The 21,031-nt window shown below is 49.9% G+C and overlaps 4 protein-coding genes and 1 pseudogene across 6 annotated transcripts in view; 1 reads left to right on the top strand and 4 right to left on the bottom strand.

Moving 5' to 3' along the window:
• Positions 1-5,708: 5,708 nt before the first annotated feature.
• PYCARD (PYD and CARD domain containing) lies at positions 5,709-7,356 on the bottom strand. The gene is made up of 3 exons (XM_006148111.3): positions 7,016-7,356; positions 6,403-6,459; positions 5,709-6,061 (listed from the first exon to the last, which is right to left on the bottom strand). The coding sequence occupies exons 1-3, from the start codon at positions 7,284-7,286 to the stop codon at positions 5,799-5,801; spliced, it is 591 nt and encodes a 196-aa protein (XP_006148173.1). The 5' UTR covers positions 7,287-7,356; the 3' UTR covers positions 5,709-5,798.
• Positions 7,357-11,223: 3,867 nt separating this feature from the next.
• On the bottom strand, positions 11,224-12,492 carry LOC102484870 (ubiquitin domain-containing protein 2-like; annotated as a pseudogene).
• A 4,140-nt stretch (positions 12,493-16,632) lies between these two features.
• Positions 16,633-21,031, top strand: part of TRIM72 (tripartite motif containing 72) — an 11,404-nt gene continuing 7,005 nt past the window's right edge. The window contains exons 1-2 of one of the 2 annotated variants that reach the window (XM_027771692.1): positions 16,633-16,821; positions 17,243-17,639. In XM_027771692.1, coding sequence (XP_027627493.1) covers positions 17,250-17,639 — 390 coding nt within the window. In that variant the 5' untranslated portion in view covers positions 16,633-16,821; positions 17,243-17,249. Of the gene's footprint in view, positions 16,822-17,050; positions 17,084-17,242; positions 17,640-21,031 lie in introns of those variants that run through there. The other variant, XM_027771691.1, reaches the window with a different exon arrangement.
• PYDC1 (pyrin domain containing 1) lies at positions 18,467-20,051 on the bottom strand. 2 transcript variants are annotated; one of them, XM_027771693.1, is made up of 3 exons: positions 19,161-20,051; positions 18,829-18,871; positions 18,467-18,649 (listed from the first exon to the last, which is right to left on the bottom strand). In XM_027771693.1, the coding sequence occupies exons 1-2, from the start codon at positions 19,424-19,426 to the stop codon at positions 18,868-18,870; spliced, it is 270 nt and encodes an 89-aa protein (XP_027627494.1). In that variant the 5' UTR covers positions 19,427-20,051; the 3' UTR covers positions 18,467-18,649; positions 18,829-18,867. The 2 variants fall into 2 exon arrangements, with proteins under 2 accessions (XP_027627494.1, XP_027627495.1); XM_027771694.1 differs by lacking the exons at positions 18,467-18,649; positions 18,829-18,871 and having other exon boundaries at positions 19,095-20,051.
• LOC106734828 (pyrin domain-containing protein 1) overlaps positions 19,540-21,031 on the bottom strand; it is a 3,027-nt gene continuing 1,535 nt past the window's right edge. Inside the window, exon 2 of the mRNA XM_014587668.2 lies at positions 19,540-19,683. Within this exon, the coding sequence (XP_014443154.1) occupies positions 19,540-19,683 (144 nt within the window). The remainder of the gene's footprint in view (positions 19,684-21,031) is intronic.

Genomic DNA, 21,031 nt, shown 5'->3' with positions numbered 1-21,031 from the left:
CCTGGCTGTTAGAGCCGAGGCTGTCAGGGCTTTTGTGTTTGTTTTGATTTTTCAGTTTGAGGCAAAGCATTCCTATTCTGTTTGCTATGTCCCGGAATTAAAAACGGGCAACTTCTCACCCTTGTGGGATGTCCTCTGCAAACCTACCTGTGTCAGATGACTGGAACCAAATACATCTATGAATCACTTGAAAATGTAAAATGGATTCTAATTCAGTATGTCTATATTGTATTTTTAATTTTTAAATTTTTTGGAGAGATTTTCGCTATAGGGCGTGTGTGCTCGCCAGACAGAGAGACATAGAGACAGAAAGTGAGAAATCGCCCCCCAGGGGGAATGGTCATGCCGCAATCCCTTCTCCATTCTCCTCTCGGGATCTTGGGCACGCACGCACACATGCCTGGCGTGAGTTTTAAGCCACCTGGTCTGGGACGCGAACCGCGGTCAACTACGTGGGAGTCCAGCGACATAGCCATTATGCTAACTGCTGGTTCCCGTATTTTTAAATTTTATTTATACATTCAGTCATTACACACCATTTAGATTGCAAAGAGATTTTACCCAACATGATATACACCACAAAGCAGGTGAGTTGAGAATACTATCCATGACATCAACAGGCAACAAACTATATCTTTGTCCCACAAATGTCTTACTTCTCCATTTTCCCCCAAATTTCCCTTCCTGCTCTCTTCCCTCCTCTCTCTCTCCTTCCACTTTGTCCCTAGTGCCCATAACAATTTTCAATGATTTTATGTCCTCCGCTCTTCGAGTCTCTACCACAGAGTGTAGACAGTTGATGTATGTTAAGTGGAGACATACAATGTCTCTGTTTCATAGCCTGGCTTGCTTTACTCAGCAGTAAACCTTCCATGTTCTTCCACTTTCTGTACAATGCCAGGGTCTTTTTTTTTTTTTCTACTTTTTTTACAATGCCAGGGTCTTTTTTTTTTTTTTTTTTTTTATTGGCTGAATAGTATTCCATGGAGTATGTGTGCTACACTTTTTCAATTCATCTGTTTGTGGACTTTTGGGTTGGTTTCATGTCTTAGCAATAGTGAATACTGCCACAATAAATATAGTTGGGCAGGGGCTTTTCCAATGGAGTGGTCTCCTGTCCTTTGGGTAGATTACCTAGGAGTGGAATTGCTGGATTATATGGTAGCTCTATTTGAAGGTCTTTGAGGAACTTCCATATTGTTTTCCACAGTGGTTGGACCTAAGGTGTATTTTCTACCAGGCTCTCTGGTGAAACTGATGCTGCTTGCTCAATAGCAGATTTGAATAACGCTTGCTCGAGTATGACAAAGACTCATTTTTTACTCATGCTCCTCACCTTCCCCCTGAAGGGTAGCTTGACTTTGTACAGAATTTTATTTATAAAAGAACACAGTAGTGGGGCTGGCAGGTAGCATAATTGGGGGCACTGGATTCCCACATAGCCAACTGTAGTTTGAGTCCCGGACTTGGCAGCTTGCTTTCTTGCTTTCCCTTTCTCTGTCTCTGTCTGGTCAAATTTAAAAAAAAAAAATCATAATAACAAATGGGATTAAATAAATTCTTTTTTTAAAAAAACAATTTAATGTTATTTTTAAAAATTTGACCAGAGAAGGACAGAGAGGGAGAGTGAGAAAGCAAGCCACCAGGTCTGGGACTTGAACCATGGTCAGCCATGTGGGAGTCCAGCACCCTTAACTACCATGCCACCTGCTGGCCCCCTAAATAAATAATTCTTAAGAAACAAAAAGTAACTAGGAGCTAAAAAAAAGTAAGGCTGAGTTGTACTTATGGGTTTTTGTTCTAATTAGCACAGGTCCAGCCAACACTGGCATCTGTTCTGTTCTGTTCTTTAAGTCTTGTAAAGCTCAAATATGGGATTTAACAAAACATGTTGACTGTTTCAAGAGCTCTTTATTTTTTTCCTCTGATTTTTATTGACGAAGGAAGTCGGGAATCAGGGAGGGCATGTGGGAAGTTGCATGGCTGCAGAGAAGGGTGGGACAGCCCTCCAGGTGTTCAGGAGAAAGTAATTTTGAGTTGTTCTTCACTTTGTTGAATGTCTCTGAAAACCTCTTCTGGGTCTCTGCAGAAATGTTCCTGTTTGGTGTGGTTAGTAGCTGACCAGGCCTTGTCCTCCAGGGTGTCTCTAAACACCTTCCATTTATCTGGGATGCACTTCAAGGTGCCGGAGATATCTGGGGCTGTCTGGCCTGGGGCCAGGTCTTCCAAACCATCAAGAGAGCTACCATTGGAACTGGGAGTGAGGATGACCCTCGGGGTAGGGCCGTGGGAGTTGGGGTGAGTGGACACTGTATTTTTCTTGGGATAACATGGGTGCCCATGTGCTGTTTTCACTCATCGGGGAGCTAGGAATAAAAACACCGTAGTGGAGATTATTGTTAATACTTATGTGTGCTTGCTGTGAGCCAGTTGTTATTAGATGATGAACTGTGTAGCTGGTTACCCCCAAATTACAGAGAAGATGCTGAGGCACAAACTGGCTGCTAGTAAGGGGAGCACCTGGGATTTGAACCTATATTCTTTCACTGTGGAATTTATGCTATGTTAAAATCTGAGGAGACTTCTGGTGAACTCTTGAGTTCTCTTTTTCTCTACAAAGGAAAAAGGAAACTCACAAGAAATTTGTTTTAGGAAAACTGTTTCTTAGAACTACTCTGCCTCAGACTTTTTTTTTTGTTTGTGTTTTGTTTTGTTTTTAATTTTGCCAGAGGGCAGTGTGCTTGCAGGTGTGGGAAAGTTGGGGGGGTGGTGAGAAAGCATCCCTGACGGGGCATAGTCATGCTGTGTAACCCTTTCTTCATTTTTCTATCCTGTCAAGATTTTGGGCATGCATGGTATGGTGCCTGGCATGTTTTTTAAACCACAAGGGCAGGGATTTGAACTACAGTCAGGCATGTGGGGTCTAGCTTCCTTAATTGCTAGGCTATGGGGCCAGGCCTATTTTTGTTTTCTTTGTACATGATAGAACTGTTAATCTCTTACTCCAGCTCATCCATCCATTCTTGTGCAGCTGTATGTGCCCAGCATGTTTTTCAGGCTGACTGGGCTGGAGATTTGAGCTATTGTTGCCATGTTGGATCCAGCTTCTCATTAGTAGTGCATTACCACTGCTATGGAGCCAGTCCGCTGCACAGTTTTTCATAGCTGTTTTTTTAAGGATATCTGTCATGCAAAGAAGTATTACCTAGGGTCCCATTTTATGAGAACCATTAGATTCCTGTGAAGTTTTCAAAACATCCTGTTAAAAGCCCAGTGTGGGCCCCAGCCTGTAGCCTTGTGGTTAAGGGGTCAGCTCCACATGGCTGACTGTGCAGTTTTAATCCTAGCCTTGATGGCATGAAAAATGTGCCAAGCATGTGTGTATATGTGCCCAAAATTCTGATAGGATGGAGAAATGGAAAGGGAATTGTGGCATGACCATGCCCCATGGGGGTGCTCTCTCTCTCTGTCTCTGGTGAGTGCACATGCCCTCTGGCAATTTAACAACAAAATATGCCCAGCGCAGTGGTATATGACTGTAGTTCCGACTTATCACAAGGCTGAGGCAGGAGGATGACAATATGGGGAGAACTGTCCGAAAAATTCTATCCAGTGAACAACATGCCCTAAAGCAAACGTCTCTCAAAAAGAAGAACTATCAAATAGTAGAGAGATAAAATAATTACACTTTATTGGTTACTTTTTACATGTAAGGCACTTGTGTGGAGGTTGAAAAGGTGTTTTTTCCCTCTCCCTCTCTTTGTCAGACAGTGTGTGCACTTACCGTAGACAGAGAGAGGGGTAAGTCACCCACCAGTGGAGTGTGGTCATGCCAGTCTCTTCTCCATTTCTACATCCTCTCAGAATTTTGAGCATGTATACACATGTTCCGTGTGTGTGTTAGAAGTTTTTGCTTTAGGGCTTGTGCATTTGCCAGAGAAAGACAGAGATAGTGAGAGGGAAGGTGAGAAATCACTCCGAGGGGGTATGGCCATGCCGCAATCCCTTCTCCATTTTCTTCGCAGGATCTTTGGTATGCATGCACACATGTCTAGCATGAGTTTCAAGCCACTGGGTCTGGGAGTCGAGCTGCCATGTGTGAGGCCAGGGATAACCACTATGCCACCTGATGCCCCCCGACCCCCCAGGGTGTTTTACAAGCCACTGGGGCCAGGATTTGAACTGTGTGGTCAGGTATATGGGGTCCAGCTTCCTTAGTCACCAGGCCACAGGCCTGACCCAATGTCTTTTTAAAGTTTATTTATGAGAGAGACAGAGGTAGGTACCTCCAGCAAGGTCTCTATACTGTGATCCACCCTGAGCCTCAGCCAGCCATCATGGGTACACATGTGTATGTCTGCCTCAGGATGCAAACCCAGAACATGTGTGGATCCAGCATCACAGAATGTTATGTTAGCATTGTGAGACTGGCCCCCGATGTCTTTTTTTTTTTTTTTAATGGAATTCAGCCTAATGCAGTCCTATGTGAAAGTCAACCATGGCAATGGTTGCTTTGCCACTGAGATGCTGTGTGGGGAGCCCAGAGGAAGGCATGGTTGTGAGTGTTCTGGGACAGATGTCAAGATGACATGAGCTCTAAGGACCAGCATGTGCTGGAGAATGGGGTATGAGCAAAGCGTGGCTGGGACTGTGGGCTGTGTGAAGAGGAAGAGATGACAGTTTAATGGATTAAGGGTCAGGCTGAAAGAGTTGTGTCCCACTGTTAGAAGTGACAGTCTATTCCTATGATCAGTTTTGATTACTTGGGCATTTGGAGGCAGACTGGAAACTGAGAGAACCAGTTTAGAGGCCATTTGCAGGTAAGATTTCATTAAACATGAGCCCGATGGGGACAATAAAGCCGGAAAGTGATGGTTCTAACTCCTAAGGACAGGATACTGGGCCTCCTTGGTACCAGCCTTTGGCTTTGCCAATTTCCTCCCCATTAAAGCCCAGAAAGGGTTGGGTGCAAAGCATACTTAGGGCATAGCCCTAAGATCCTGGGTCCCTAGGATCTAAACAGCCTCTAGAAAGACCCTTTAAGTGCTGTTTCCTGGAAAGAGCATCTTATTTCCCTTGTAGGCAGAAATTGAATCCAGAGAAAAAACAGCTACCAGAACTAACTTCCTGAAAATCTGTTGTGGTTGGCATATTTCTGGGCAGTGTATGTCCTATAACCCTTTCCTCCAGGGGGTAGGGTGCAGCAGGGGAGCACTTAAGCCTGCAAGTGCCGGTGTCTGAAGGGACCCTTGGATTCTATTTGGTGGCTGTGCTCTTCTGTCCTGTGTTTAGATACAGTGCTCTAATGTCTCTCCCCTGAAAAATGCTTTAATTTCACTTATTTTCCCCCTCTGAAAAAAGCAAAGGTAGAGGACTTATGTAGACTAATCTGTTTCAAAATACTCCTGACAGCTCTAACTCCCCCCTCCCCCCCACCCCCAGTTCCAGGCTCCTTTAACCTTAGACCTTGACTGTAGAGCTGTTATCTACAATCTCAAGAGCAGATCCTTTGGGTAGCACTGGAGAAAGCACCAGATGGTGAATGAGGAGGGGCAGTTACAGGGCAGCTGCAAGATAGGCAAGATGCAGGAGGAGTTCAGGGAACCTGATGCTGAGGAACAGTGAGGCTAGGGTTCACCTGAACCCGTGCAGCCTTCAGGAATGGAGTGTATGCTGTGCTTCCAGGCTGGAAGAAGGAAACACGCAAGTATGAGCTGGTTTTTTGTATATTGTATATTAAAAAAAACATTCAGGATGAATTGGCTGGCACTGCAAGGGCCATTGCTGGGGAAGACACATCAGCTCTGCTCCAGGTCGGCCACCAGGTAGGGCTGGGTGTCCCTCAGGGCCTGGAGGAGCAGATCTTTGCAGGTCACGTTCCAGGCTGGAGCAAAGCTGTAGAGTTTCCTCATCTTCATTTGACTGGTGGTCTCTGCTCGCACCGCCTGGTACTGTTCCTCGGTCAGGACCTTCCCATGCAGGGCATCTAACACCCCATCGATGGCTGTGACCCGGTTGATGAGCGCTGCACGGTGCTGGTCCACAAAGTGCAGTGCTGGGGCTGGGAGCAGGAGGAACAGATGAGCCAGCCCTCGGGATCGGGTGAGGGGTGCTGGGTCTGTCCCTGCTCAACACCGCTACCTTCGAAATTCCCAAGGCTACACGTCAAGGGGGTGGGTGGCCCACTAGGCTTTCAGTGACAATAGGATGAGTGTCACTTTGTCTCCCTTTCTCCCTGCAACTGGGCTCCCCGACCCGAGCAGGTGTGTGAGTAGTAGGTAGGTGGGCAGAATTGGCCCAGCTTGCTCTGGTCAAGGGGCAACCTGTAGGCTGCGGAGGGGTGTGGCAGGGTGTGGCTGGAGAGGTTGCCCAAGCAGGCTAGGTTGGGTGTGGAGACCTCACCTGACTTGGCTGCCATGGGAGGAGAGTGCCTGATCCCGACTGGTGCAGCAGCAGGCTCTGTAAGGAAGAGAGTCAAGTGGGCCCTTTCCCTTCCTATTGAATCCAGGCTTTGGAGTGGGTGGGGGTAGGGAGTGGGCCTTGGTCAGGATATGAAGTTCAGGGCTAAGCGCATTACCAGTAGGGAGTTTTTTTTGTGTAGAGATTTTTGCCATAGGGTGCCTGGGCTTGCGGTTGGGTGGCTGGGTGGGGAGGAGTGGGGAGAGAGAGAAAGACAGACAGACAGACAGCGAGAGGGAAGGTACAAAATCACCACCCACTCCCCGGCGGGGTGATGGCCATGGATTTTCACACTACTATCCCTTGTCCATTCTCCTCCCAGGGATCTTGGGCGTGCACACACATGCACCTGGCATGATTTTCAAGCCATCGGGTCCGGGACTCCAACCACAGTCATCCATGTGGGAGTCCGGCGGGTTAACACCATCTGCTGCCCTCCACCCCCTTTTTAAAAGAGGATAGGAAGATCAGAAAGCGGAAGAGCCTGAGGGGCAAAAGTTTGGTTAGGGTGTGGGAGTTGGGAGTAGACGAAGGGACGGGGGTGGGGGGGGCTCACTCTTGAGCGTCCTCTGCAGCCCCTCGGCCATCTCCTGCATGCCCATGTCGCGCAGCACGGCCGCGGTGAGCTCAGCGCCGTAGGTCTCCAGATAGAAGCTGACGATCTTGTCGGTGAGGTCCACGGCGTCCATGGGCTGCAGTTGCCCCCGCGGGATGCGACCGTAGCCCTCGCGCAGAGGCACTGACAGCAGCTTCATTTTGAACTTCTTGAGCTCGTCAGCGGTCAGGTTCTCCAGCGCCTCCAGGATGGCATCGCGCCCGCTCCCCATGGCTCTGGGATCCCCCGCCGCCGCCTTTTCACCCCTGCCGCCTGCTGCGGTCCAGGAAGTCTGCTTCGGGGCGGGACCTGGGACTCCCCGCCTTCCCTGATTCCTGTCTCCGCCCCAGCACGTTGCTCTTCGGCTGGCGCACTTTTCACTCCTTTGGTTTCCATCCGCCAGGACCTCCAGATAGTAACTCTTAGCCACTTAGTGTGTGTGTGTTGCATGTGTGTATAATAGCATGTGAACATGTGTGAGATAGAGTGCCACAGTGGACAGAATCCCCTCACAGTGATCCTGATTCCCTATCTCCATCTCTTCAGGATCCTGGGTGCCTGTATGTGGGCACTGGATGCTTTCAGACCAATCCTGGATTGTTTGTTTTAAAGAATTATTTTATTTAACTTTATTTAATTAATTGATTAATTAATTAATTTATATTTGACCAGAGAGGGACAGAGAAAGTGAGAAAGCAGCGCCAGGTCTGGGAGTCCAGTGCCCTCAACCACCACGCCAGCCACCAGCCCTGATCCTGGATTCTGAATCCCAGTTGGGCCTTGTGGCTTCTAGCACGGCAGTCCATGCCCACTTAGTAAATATTCCAATTAACACAGCTATCTGATGGCGCCTGAAACCTTGCCAAATGCTTCTGGGGAGACCAGGATTTGGTCCCAGGAGCTGAATTTCTTGGGAAGTGATGACAGAGTTTTCTCAACTGGAGGGAAGGTCATAGGTAGCTAGATGCGAGCCCAGGAGGCTTGACCCAGAACAGCAGGTGAAAGCTGGTGTGGGATGGCATCGAAGCCCGGGTTCTGCCCAGGCCCTCCCCTTGCTTTTAACATGCTTGGGAAGGTCCTGATGGTCTGGTCCCTGAAGACCTTCCCCGCCTGCTCTTGCATCACACACTGCTTTCCCTCTGTCTCTGAGTTCCAGACAGTTCCTCAAATGTAACCACTACACCTGCTGGCCCCAGCCCTTTTTATTTTAAAAGTGTTGTTTTATTGTTGTTTCATTTTTAAATTCATGATAGAGTGCATGCATATGAGAGAGAGAGAGACTCTCCACAGGGTTTGGCCACATCACAATACTTCCTCCAGTCTCCACTCTGTCAGATCCTGGCACTCACATGCACACCTAGCATATCTCAGCCCAGTCAGACTTGGCATTCAAACCATGGTCGCCTTGTAGGATCCAGACTTTCTCTCTTTCTCTTTCTTCTAGGTTGCTCTAGGGCATGTGTGCTCCCTGGAGTGAGACAGTGAGAAATCACTCCCCAGGAGGAAGGCCGAATTGCAATCCCTTCTCTGTTCTCTTGCAATTGTGGGCACCAGTGCACATGCACCGAACGTGTCCTTTTTCTTAGAGTTTTCAATAGGGCAAGAGAGAGCGAGAGACAGAAAGTGAGAAATCACCCCTCGTGGGGATGGCCATGACACAATCCCTTCTCCTTTAATCTCCTCTTGGAATTTTGGACATACATGCACATGCGCCCGGTATGAGTTCTTTTTTTTTTTTTAAAGAATTATTTATTTACTTACTTTGAACTTAAAAAAAAAACCCACAAACCCCCCTACATACTAAAATGATACACATCAAGTATTGGTCCAATCTTATATCAATCTATTTACAATTAAATAGCACCATAGTTTCTTACTGAGTTTACTTAAACATGCCCAGAGAATTGTTATTTAAAGTATATATAAGTATATATCCATTTAAAATAAAATAAATTCTTAAAAAGAAAACTCTAATCTTTTATGAGACCTCTTGCCAATCATAGACAGATGACATCACCAAATTGCTTTATGAAAAATTAAGTTTACTTTTTTGCTTCCAGTTGACAAAATTTTGAAAGATGCTGCCATTCACCATGGCACATGACTTTTGGTGCCAGGGCACTATGCTGACACGCTCAGACCTCCACCTGAGTATGCGCATTGTCCTCTAGGGTCAATGCTGTGCTCTGTCCTTGAATTCGGATTCAGTCCTTGCCACAGCTAGAGGAGATGTAGCCATATTCTTCAAAATGATTACTTAAAAGCAGAGAACTAGTTAAAGCTCTCAGAAATGTGGTGAGTTACCATTGTATTTAATCATCGTACAGGAGATTTAATACCATCTAAACATTATATCTGAACTAACTAGCACAGTCATGTTGTCATTAAGACTAGTCACGGTGCTTCGGCTCCAAGCAGCCGGAAGGTTGGGTATTTGCCACCGGGAACAGTGCCCCTCTTCTTGCCTTGACTCTTTTATGCCCTGCATTCTCCGGGGAATTGGCGGCCACATGGCAGAGCCTTTATGGAACCGATTTTTAAATGATTCCACATTAAACATAACCCTTGGCAGCTTTCCTAGTCATGGGATAGAAGAATCAGGTTCATTCACTGGATTTTTCAGCTTCCTAATCTAATTTGCAGATGCTTTTTTTTAAAAGAGGTTTTTGCTACAGGATGTGTGCGCTCATCGGAAAGACAGAGAGAGACAGAGAGACAGAAAGGGAGAAATCACCCCCAAGAGGGGATGGCTAGGCCGCAATCCCTTCTCCATTCTCCTCTCGGGATCTTGGGAATGCACGCACATGCGCCTGGCATGAGTTTAAGCCGCCGGGTCTGGGATTCAAATCAGGATCGACTACATGGGAGTCCAGTGACATAGCCATTACACTAACTGCGGTCCCTGCAGATGGATTTTAATTTGCCTCTTTGCTAGGAAAGATGAGGACAACTGTCATCGCCCATAGCTAGAGGTAACAGGCAACTGAAAAGCACTAAGGAATAAAGTAAGGCGTCGTCATTTGGTCTCACTGCCAATGTTTTAAGTGACGTCAGTAAACCTTTCACACTTGTCAGTTTCGAGTTGACATTTTCTCTAAAAACTGGAGATAGGCAGAGTTCTCCCTGGCACAGACAGGACAGGCTGTCCTCAGACCCTTCCTGCAGAGTGGGGGTGGAGAGAGAGTTGTCTGTCGTCCTGTTGTTGGAACAGCTGCACTGGACTCCTGTGTTCGCTGGCCCAGAAACTGCATTTGGGGTCACAGGTAGCTATGAGCAGTTCCAGGCAGAGGGGCTACAATGACAATATTATGTAGTCCTGAGTGCCAAAGCCTGGATATGGAAACAGCTTTTTGTTTTTAAGAGTTTTTTTTTTTTTTTTTTTTTTAAATAGGGAACGTGCTCTCGCCAGAAATAGAGAGACAGAGACAGAAAGCGAGAAATCACCCCCCAGGGGGGATGGTCTCACTACAATCCCTTCTCCTCCATTCTCCTCTCAGGATCTTGGGCACACACACACACACACACACACGCGCGCGCCTGGCGTGAGTTTAAGCCACCAGGTCCTGGACTCGAACCGTGGTCGACTACATGGGAGTCCAGCTACATAGCCATTACGCTAACTGCTGGTCCCTGGAAACAGCTTTTTTTTTAATACAGACATTTCAAAACACCTATGCAGCAAGAGAAGAGACTTTTTGACTGAGTATCAGCTGAAAACCAGAGACCTGACTGTATTGACTAAATTATTACCTAGTGTTCTGGAAGGGTGCCTGCCACCAAGGCACGAGAAGGCACTGGACTTAGTGCGAGTGTGAAGGAGCTCAGCAAGTGGAGATGCGAAAGCCACACCGAAACACAACCTGTCAGTCTCTACTCCTTGACAGCTACATGTTAGGTGAGCTAAGAAGAAAACACAGGAAGAAAAGCAGACCTCAAATTCTGCTCTTTTCAGTTTTCATTTTTTTAAAAAAGCCCAAGTTTTATAACTGTTATGGATGGTTTCTGCAAATCTGAATTCTGGTGCTTAATGCTGTTCTTCATGGATATGATGTTCCATTTACAGTCCAAATCATTTCAATACAGCAATTACATAGTTGTTGAGTGTTTTAAAATAAAGGGTCTATTTCTTAACTGCCTCTCAAATTAGAAATCGCAATGATATGCGTCTCTAAGGCTGGCCCTTTGTGTTTTATTATTTTTGTTGGTCTCCATCACAGATGGAATTTTTCACTGGTAATTCCTCAGAACTACGTCCATTCATCGGGAATTCGGAGCAGTGAAAATAAATTTCACGCCAAGAGTAGGAAATGACAGTGACCACGATAAAAGGAGTGCGGGGTCAGGGCCAGCTGGCAGGACCGGCTCAGTTCTCCACGGGGGTGGGGTCCTGCAGCGGCTGGCTCACGATCACCTGGACCACATAGTCCCGGGGGATCTTTAGCTCCTCCAGCCGTCCAGGGCCTTAACCACCACACCACCTGATGGTCCCTTAAGGGCCTGTTTCTTAACTGCCTCTCAAATTAGAAATTGCAATTATATGAATCTCAAAGGCTGGCTCTTTGTGTTTTATTATTTTTGTTGGTCTCCATCACAGATGGAATTTTTCACTGGTAATTCCTCAGAACTATGTCCATTCATCGGGAATTCAGAGCAGTGAAAATAAATTTCACGCCATAGAGTAGGAAATGACAGTGACCACGATAAAAAGGAGTGGAGGGGTCAGGAACCAGCTGGCAGGACCGGCTCAGTTCTCTCCGGGGGTGGGGTTGGGCAGAGGCTGGCTCACGATCACCTGGACCACATAGTCCTTGGGGATCTTGGGCTCTTCTAGCCCATCTTGTCAGTGAGAGGTTTGTGGGAGAACTCGCTCTGGCTGCTGGGCTCCAGCCCTCTGCAGCGCACAGCGGCCTCTTCACGTGGAACACCGTGTCCGTGCTGCTGACCACGAGTCTGAGGTCCTTGCCTGTGGAGAGGTGTAAACGGAACTGGCATTCATATCTGGAATTGGGTGGGGGCTCAGGAATATCCAGAGACTCTATATCACTCTTCTCTATCATGTTGATTGGTGGCTCCAAGCAACAGACCGGCAGCTGGTACCTGTCTCCAGCTTGTCATAGCGCTACCCAAGTGCACCATGGTAAGGTGATGCTGGCATCGTCAATGATCGCTTGTGCCAGTTCATGATCATTGCTCTCGAAAGCATCAGCAGCAGCCTTCAAGGCATCCCAGATCTCTTTGCAGCCTTCAAAAGCCGGTGTGGTATCCCAGAATTCATCCCTCTTGCTGCGCAGCTGTCCATCTATCATAGGGTAATTGCTTTTCCATTTCGATTTCTCTTTTTTCAAAGGCTGGTTACAACCTAGAGCAACTCTGTTGCCCTCCAAGTTCTCATTGAGGCTGCCGGAGGAGTTGTGCTGGGTGCCCATACACCCGCCCATGGGGGCCTCCAGGCGCCTGGTCTACCACCTCCCAGTGCTTGGTCTGCCACCTCTTGGTGCTTGTCCCAGCTGGCCACCACTTCTGCCTCCTCAGGTGCCCAATAATTATTTTTTATTTAACTTTATTTATTTTGGTTTGACCAGAGAGAGAGAGAGCGAGAAAGTGAGAAAGCAAGCTGACAGGTCTGGGACTCAAACTGCAGTCGCTCAAATTGGAATCCAGTGTTGTAACCATCATGCCACCTGCTGCCGCCTCCCCCGACCACCAGCATGAATTTTTAAGTCGCCAGATCAGGGAATCGCACTGCGGTTGACTATGTGGAAGTCCAGCATCATAACCATCACACCCTCTGCTGGTCCCAAAACAGTGTGTTTTTCAATCATTGGGTCCAGGATCCCAACTGCTCATTGGGCCATTTGAGATTCAGCCACCCACCCCCCCACACACCACCTTTTGGGCCTTTTAAAATTTATTTTTTGTTTTACTACAGGATGCGTGTGATCACTGGAGAGAGACAGTGAGAATGACAGCGAGAATGAGAGAGAGAGGGAAAGTGAGAAAACACCGCCCCCCAAAGGGGATGGCCATGCCACAGTCCCTTCTCTATTCTCCTCTTGAGATTTGGGGCATTCATACACATGCATCCAGTGTATTTTTTTTTTTCAAGAATTATTTTATTTAACTTTATTTATTTACTTATTTTTAAATTTGACCAGAGAGGGACACAATGAGAGAGAGAGAAAGGGAAAGTGAGAAAGCAAACTGCCAGGTCCAGGACTTGAACTGTGGTCGGCCACCACGCCGCCTGCTGGCCCCCTACCCAGCGTATTTTTCAAGCTGCTGGGTCCAGGACTCTAATGGTGTAGTCAGCCATGTGTGATCCAGCTGCCTTAACCTCCATGCCACTGGCTGGCTGGTCTCAGCTTCTCCTGAGTTTTTAGTTTTATTAAGCTTTCCGGGGACTGTGTTAAGCACTTAAATGTATAATCTCTTTTACTTCTCTTGCCAACCCGACAAGGTAGGTATATTCATCCCCACCTTATAGATGAGCAAACAGGTTTTCAGAAATTACTCTGGAAGCCTGCACAGCTAAGAAATGACAAAACACAGATTGAACCATATCCATGTGGCTCTTAAGTCCAAATTCCAACCAGCATCCTCCAAGTCTCACTCTTTGCCCTCTAAAATTGGCAAATTGCTTGAAGAGTTTATGTGTGCAGGCAATATGTGCCTTCTTCAGGCTGTCAGGAACACCTTAGGAGAGTAGATGTTGCAATAATAGGAGTGGTAATGATATTAACTTCCTTCTAGTTGCACAATGCTCTGGCATTTACAAAGTACATTCAGAAGATGTGGAACAGTGGGACGAGCAGGAGACAAGGAGTGTCAGAGCCACTCAGATGTGATTCGCAACCTCTCTCTCTCCTAGCTGTGTGACTTAGGGACACTTAGGTGATGGCCCGCCTTTGGATCTGGATTCTGTGTCAATGACATGTTCACCTCCCTAGCCTGTGGGGAAGTCAGTGCTCTGAGAAGGGTTCCCCAGTGAGGTGGGGGCAGAACCTCCTGGCTCCTGGAGGCTGCCAGGGTGGTTTTCACCCGTTCAGGTGGGAAGTGTGAGCCTTGGACACTCTCTGGGAAGTCATGACACTCCCTTTTCCTCCCAGCCTCTCTTTCTGGATGAGGTGCCCTGTCTGAGCTTTGACCCCTGGAAGGAAAGAATCTCTCGATCTCAGCCCAGGCTCACCCTTCCCACCCCTGGACAAGAGCCAAAGAGGTTGGTGGAGATATGATGCCTTCTGGGTGTGAGCCCCTCACCTTACAAAGTAACTTTTTTTTTTTTTTTTAAGGTCTTTGCCATGGGCATGTACACTTGCTGCAGAGAGACAGAAAGAGACAGAGAGAGGGAAAGTGAGACATCACCTTCTGGGGGGGGGATGGGTGCAGGGGTTGGCCATGCCACAACCCCTTTCTCCTTCATTTTCTTAGGATTTTAGGCATGCATGCACATGTGCCTGGAGCGATTTTCAAACCTCCAGGTCCGGGACTCCAACCACAGTTGGTCATGTGGGAGTCTAGCCCCTTAACCACCATGCCACCTGTTGACCCACTGTCACATTTTTTTCAATTCAGTCTTCCGTTCTTGGGCATTTGAGCTGGTTCCATGTCTTAGCAATTTTTCCTGTGGTTCACCTATGGTGCCTGGCTACTCATGTAGGACAACTACTCACGTAGGTCTGGCTCTCATTACACCTTTTTAGGGGGTCCAAAGCAGTCACTATTTATTGTGAATTGTTTAATAAGGAGTCTGACTCTGATCCAGAACAACTCACCTGCACATTTGGGATAAAGTGAATAAGAATGGTGGGGCCAGCAGATGGTGTAGTGGTTAAGGTGATGGACTCCCATGTGGGTGACCATGGTTTGAGTCCTAGACCTGGTAACTGGAAACTCACGCTGGGCGCATGCGTGTGCATGCCTAAAATCCCAAGAGGAGAATGGAAAAGAAGGGATTGTGGTGTGGCTATTCCCCATGGGGAACAATTTATCATTTTCCCTCTTTCTGTCTCGCTGGTGAGCACATACTCCCTATTGCAAAACTCTCTTAAAAATTAATAAAAATGGTTATTAAAAATCCAAGAGAGGCAAAGAGAAAATCCAAGAGGGAGATTAAGACTGAAACAGAAACAGATTCAGACTAAGAGAGACAGTGAGTAGCTGAGAGAGGAATGAACAAAACTAAGTAAGGGCTGAGGGAAGCTGAAAGAAAGAGACCAGGAGCCCACCTGAGGGAGACCAAGTCTGTGGATGCACTCATCCGTTAAGTATTTATTGAGAACCTACTGTGTGCCACATTCTTTATTCTAAGTTGGAGCCAAGTAGTGAACAACATTTGTATTTTGGCAGAAGACATCAGAAAGGAAAAAACGGGCAAAATCAGATGGTGATTGCTATTACGGAAAAAGCAGGGAGGGGAAATGGTGGGGTGATATGAAATTTATAATCATTGGGACCAGCAGTTAGTGTAATGGCTATGTTGCTGGACTCTCACGTAGTTGACTGCGGTTCGAGTCCCAGACCCGGTGACTTAAACTCACACAGGGCGCGTATGTGTGCATGCCCAAGATCCCAAGAGGAGAATGGAGGAGAAGGGATTGTGGCGTGGCCATACCCCTGGGGGGTGATTTCTCGCTTTTTTGTCTGTCTCTCTCTGTCTTTCTGGCGAGCGCATGCACCCTATAGCGAAATTTATAATCATGGAGTTAGGAAAAGCCTGGCTGAGAGGGTAACACTGAATAAAGATTTGAAGGACAGGAGGGAGCATGCAGTATCAGTGTTTGTGTAGGTAATTGCTTCGAACAAAAGAATAATAAAACTTTCCAGACAAGTGCAAAGTCCCCAAGGCTGGAGTGATCAGGGGGAGAGGGGTGACAAACAGGTCAGAGTGATGAATGGGGTCAGTTTGGGTAGGGCCTTGTAGGACACAAGGAGGACTTTGCTTTTTATTCTGAATGAAATTTAAACTGAAATTTGAAAGAAGATAAGCATAAGAAAAGGCTTAAGGCTCCCTGGGCACAACTGAGTTCCCGGCTGGCTGCAGGTTCTGGATTTAGTTCATTTACTGTCTCTATCATCCATTCTCCATGCCTTGAGGGAGCCCCACTTTGCCCCAGGCCTTGTGTTGGGTGCTGGAGAGACCAACAAGGGAAAGGCCCTCTTCTTAGCTCTGGAAGAAAAAACCTTTAAGTGTGGGGTGAGATCCTGTCCTCCTGCAGGTAGAGAAACTGCTGCCAGTGTGACCTTGATGAGCCATAAACATGGGGGATAAGCAGGTGACAAGCTGGGGAGGGGCCACAGGAAGGAAGAAGGAAGCAGGAGAATATGGGGGTGGGGGCGAAAGGAGGGACCCACCCCCAGCAACCCCTTCCCCACCAATTTTCTGTCTTTTCTGTCTTCCAGCTGGCTCTGAGCTCTGGCTCCAGGGTGGTTGGGGACAGGACAGTGGATGGGTCAGGACAGGTGGCTCTGACATGTGATGTCTGCCCGTCAACTACTCAGTCCTCACATTTAGAACTGGTCCCAGAAGTGATGGGAGGGGCTCGGCTGGGCACCTAAATATAGCCCAGGGGCCATGGCTCAGCTGGGAGGGTCTGTTCACTGTCAGCTGTGTGTCATCAACTGTGCTGCCCCTGTGAGTCCGCTGTCCTTGCTCGGAGCCTGCTGCTCAGTCCTTGTCTTGGGACACAGCTCAGACCCCCTAAGGTTAGGCCTGACCCTGACCAATCCTCCTGGGAGACTCTTTCCACTTCAGATCTCCAACCGGACCTGTAAGTCCTCTGTGCCTGGAGATTCGGGGGTGGGGAGGCTGGGGATCCTGAAGAGGTGGGTGGTAGGAGGGCCAGTGTTGGGGTTCTGGAGAATTTGGGCTGGGACTGAGTCCTGGGGCTAAGCCAGGGCAGATCTTGGATAATACCGTGTTTGGAATCTGGGCTTGTGTCAGGAACTGGGGTTGACGAGGGCCATGATTGGGCCAATTTTGGGGGCTGGGGCTAAGAACTGCAGTTGAGTCTGCTTTGGGACTGCGATGGAGTGAGTGCCCCTTTCCTCTCGGCCAGAACAGAGTCCCTTCCAGTGTGGAATGTGAAGTCTTTACAGTCCCGGGCTCCAAGCAGGACTGCAGACCCGGGCTAGGGCAGGGCACGGAGTGCGCCCCACTGGGCCTCCCTGACCCATCCCTTCTCTACCTAGGCCCGCCATGTCGGCCGCGCCCGGCCTCCTGCGCCAGGAGCTGTCCTGCCCGCTGTGCCTGCAGCTGTTCGACGCGCCGGTGACCACCGAGTGCGGCCACAGTTTCTGCCGCGCCTGCCTGGGCCGCGTGGCAGGGGAGCCGGCGGCGGACGGCACTGCGCCCTGCCCCTGCTGCCAGGCACCCACACGGCCGCAAGCGCTCAGCACCAACCAGCAGCTGGCGCGCCTGGTGGAGGGGCTGGCGCAGGTGCCTCAGGGCCACTGTGAGGAGCACCTAGATCCGCTGAGCATCTACTGCGAGCAGGACCGCGCGCTTGTGTGCGGCGTGTGCGCCTCGCTCGGGTCGCACCGTGGCCACCGCCTCCTGCCTGCCGCCGAGGCCCATACGCGCCTCAAGGTGCGGGACTAAGCCGGGGTGGGGTCCGGGTTGGAGGCGATTGTTGGATGGCGTGGGACTGGCTGTTTGGGAGGTCGCTTGGCTCGGATTCTGAGCTTCAGAGGCCCATGGGCGCCGGGAGTCACGGGGCACGAGGGCGGGGCGCGGCGGCCAAGGAAGGGAGAGTGAGGAGAGAGAGCAGGAGCCTGGCAGAGGGAAGCCTTGGATGCCCACCCCGGCAGGTCATGGCGGGAGGGTCGCTGCGCAAACCTAGTTTCCGAGTGGAGGAGTGCCTACAGATGTCGGGGCGCTGCTACCGGACGAAGTCTGATGACCTGGGGGTGGAGCCTGGCGGACCGGGACCAGACCCGCGCTTGCAGCCCACGCGCGCTTTGGTGGGCAGGGTGGCCCAGTCAGGGTGGCACTTCTGCGTGGTTCGGGCCCGGGTAAAACTATACAGGGGTGGGGTTGCGGGCGCGGCCAGGCAGCACAGGGTGGGGCTCTCTGGTTGTGTGCAGCTGTTTGGTTGAGGCCCACGCACCCCTGAAGCTGCCTACTCTGGCCAATCAGAGGGTCGCGAGATCCGGCCGAACCGAAAAGGGAGGCAGGGAGAGTAAGGCACGCCCGTGCACACTCCCAGGGGGCACAGAGGTCCCAGCGCAGGCTGTCTTTCTGGTTAGAGCTGGAAGTCCCGAATGCTCCAAGGTTGTGATCCCCACGGGTGCTCAGCAAAGACAGCCACACATTGGCAGATGGAGACGCTGGGTCGTACGTGTACTGCAGGTGGCAAATCACACAGCATGTGACTACAGGCGGGAATGTGTGCACGCAGGCCCCGGAAGGTGTGCCATTAAGTATTTATTGGGCTGGGGAAGAATAAAGGACAGGTGCGGAGGCGCGAGGAGGCGCTGTCTGGAGGCGCAGAGGGGTCCCGGTCTTCGCCGGGAAGGCGTGGCCGTTGTCTTGAGTGACTGGGGCGCGGGGCGGGCTTCGTATGCACCGCCCTCCTCCTCTCCTGGACTCCCAGTCTCCTGAGGAGGCGGCAGAACCATCCTTAGGCCAGTATTTGAGGCTCACAGACGTCCCCAGAGGTCCAGCCTCACAATCCCTCCCGCTCCTGCCTTGCTCAGTCCAGCCCAGTCCTGGCTGGTAGCCTCTAGCCCAGGGTCTGAGCCTCATCCTCCCACGAGCTCTCCCAGCCCAGGCTCACCTCTGCTGATGACCCCAGAACTCCCTACCGGGTCCGTTTTTATCTGTGAAGAGAGACCAGAACTGGTGAAACGGAACAGGGTGCCAGGCGGCCCAGGAGCCCCGAAGAGGACAGGTGGGGCCAGAGACAGCTGCCAGGGTCCGCACCAGCCCAGCCCTAAGCTGCAGGGAGGGGTGGCCGGAAGTCTGAAGCCGGGACCCCAGGAAGGAGCCTGAAAGAGGAGGGGGACAGGAAGGGGGGCGTAGGGGGCGAGGAGAAAGGAGGTTGGGTCCAGAGCTCAGGCACCGGATTCCGAGTGGTTGAACGGGATCTGCCCCGGGGTAGGGACTCACGCGGCCCCCTGAAGCCGAGCCGCCTCCTCCCGCATGCCCATGTCGAGCAGCACGGCCGCGGTGAGTTCGGCGGCGTAGTCCTCGCAGTAGAAGGAGACCAGCTTGTCGGTGAGGTCCACGGCGTCGAGCTGCCCGAGCGCCCCCCGCGGGATGTTCTTAAAGCCCTCGGGCAGCCGCGCCGCCCCCAGCTTCAATTTGAACTTCTTGAGCTCATCCGTGGTCAGGTTCTCCAGCGCGTCCAGGATGGCGTCGCGCTTCTTCCCCATGGTTCAGCCCTGCCACTTCTGAACCTCAGATGGCCTGGCATCCCGAGCCACCAGGCCCGCCCTGACCTGCAGCAGGCGGGGCGCTGCACGGGAGGACGACCTGGGGAGGAGACTTACCTGGCTGCCAGTGAGAGAGCCCATGGTCCAACCCTGTGGCTGCTGTCGGTAGGAGACTCCTTGGCAAACCTGCCTGGGGGTCCCGGTTGCTCTCGGGAAGGGGTTCGGAAGTGCACCGATTTGGTGAGGCTATTTTCATTCTGCAGAGGAGGAAACAGACTGGAAGCCATGGAGGCAGGAATGGAATTCACTGATTCCAGGGTCATACACCTCCCTGGCAAAGAAAATCCCAGCAAAGAAATGACCTTGGCAGGAGCCATTAGGAGCTTCCTTCCCTGTGGCTCCTGGAATCATTTCAGGAATCACACACTGGCAGGCTCGGGTAGGACCCAGTCCACAGATGTGTCTGATGGGCCAATGCAGGGGATGCTTTTATTAAATTGCCTGCCCTAGAACCCATGGATATGCAGGGAGGCTGAATGGGGTCAGGATGATTCAGGGTAATGTTACGCTGTGTGTGTATGTGTGTGTGTGTGTGTTTAAAGAAAGATTTTTGCCATAAGGTGTGTGCACTCGCCAGAGAGACAGAGAGAGACAGAAAGCGAGAAATCACCCCAGGGGGGGATGTTCATGCTGCAATCCCTTCTCCTCTATTTCCTCTCAAGATTTTGGGCACGCATGCACATGTGCCCAGTGTGAGTTTTTAACCTCCAGGTCTGGGACTCCAAAGGTGGTCGACTATGTGGGAGTCCAGCGACATAACCATTACTCCATCTGCTGGTCCCGAAACTAATGTTATATTTTTAAGAGAGGGGTGAGGGCTGGTCCATAGCCCAGTGGTTAAGGGAGACAGATTCCACACGACCAACTGCAGTTTGAATCCTGGCCCCAGTGGCTTGGAAAACTCACCAGGTATGTGCGTGCCCCAAATTCTAACAGAATGGAGAAACGGAGGAGTAGGGATTGCAGCATGATCACACCCCATTGGACGTACTTTCTCCCTCTCTGTCTCTGTCTCTCTCTCTGGTGAGTACACACGTCCTCTGACAATTAAAGAGAGAGAGATGTGAAGCCCAGGAAGAAGAGGAGGCTGGATTTCTTCTTCTTTTTTTTTTTTTTAAGAGTTTTTTTCCCCCTTAGGGTGTGTGCATTTGCCAGAGAGAGAGAGGCACACACAGAGACAGTAAAAGGGAAAGTGAGAAATTACCCCCCGACTCCAGAGGGGATGGTCACCCACAGTCCCTTCTCCATTCTCCTCTTGGGATCTTGAGCACACACGCACATGTGCCTGTTGTGAGTTTTAAGCCACCAGGTCCAGGACTCGAACTGTGGTTGGCCATGTGGGAGTCCAGCAGCATAACCGCTACGCCATCTGCTGGTCCTTGCATTTCTTCATTATTATTATTATTATTATTATTATTATTATTTATTCTCTTTATTTTTTAAACATTCAATCACTCTATATCATTTGGCTTGTAAAAAGAATTTACGGAACATGAAATACTTCTCAGACCAGTCCAGTTGAGAATACTATACATGTTATCATCA

This window comes from Tupaia chinensis, unplaced genomic scaffold, assembly GCF_000334495.1.
Source record: "Tupaia chinensis unplaced genomic scaffold, TupChi_1.0 Scaffold000231_1, whole genome shotgun sequence".
Classification (NCBI taxonomy): domain Eukaryota; kingdom Metazoa; phylum Chordata; class Mammalia; order Scandentia; family Tupaiidae; genus Tupaia; species Tupaia belangeri.
Note: the sequence above shows the minus strand (reverse complement) of the source record. Positions and strands in the feature narration are given on the sequence as shown.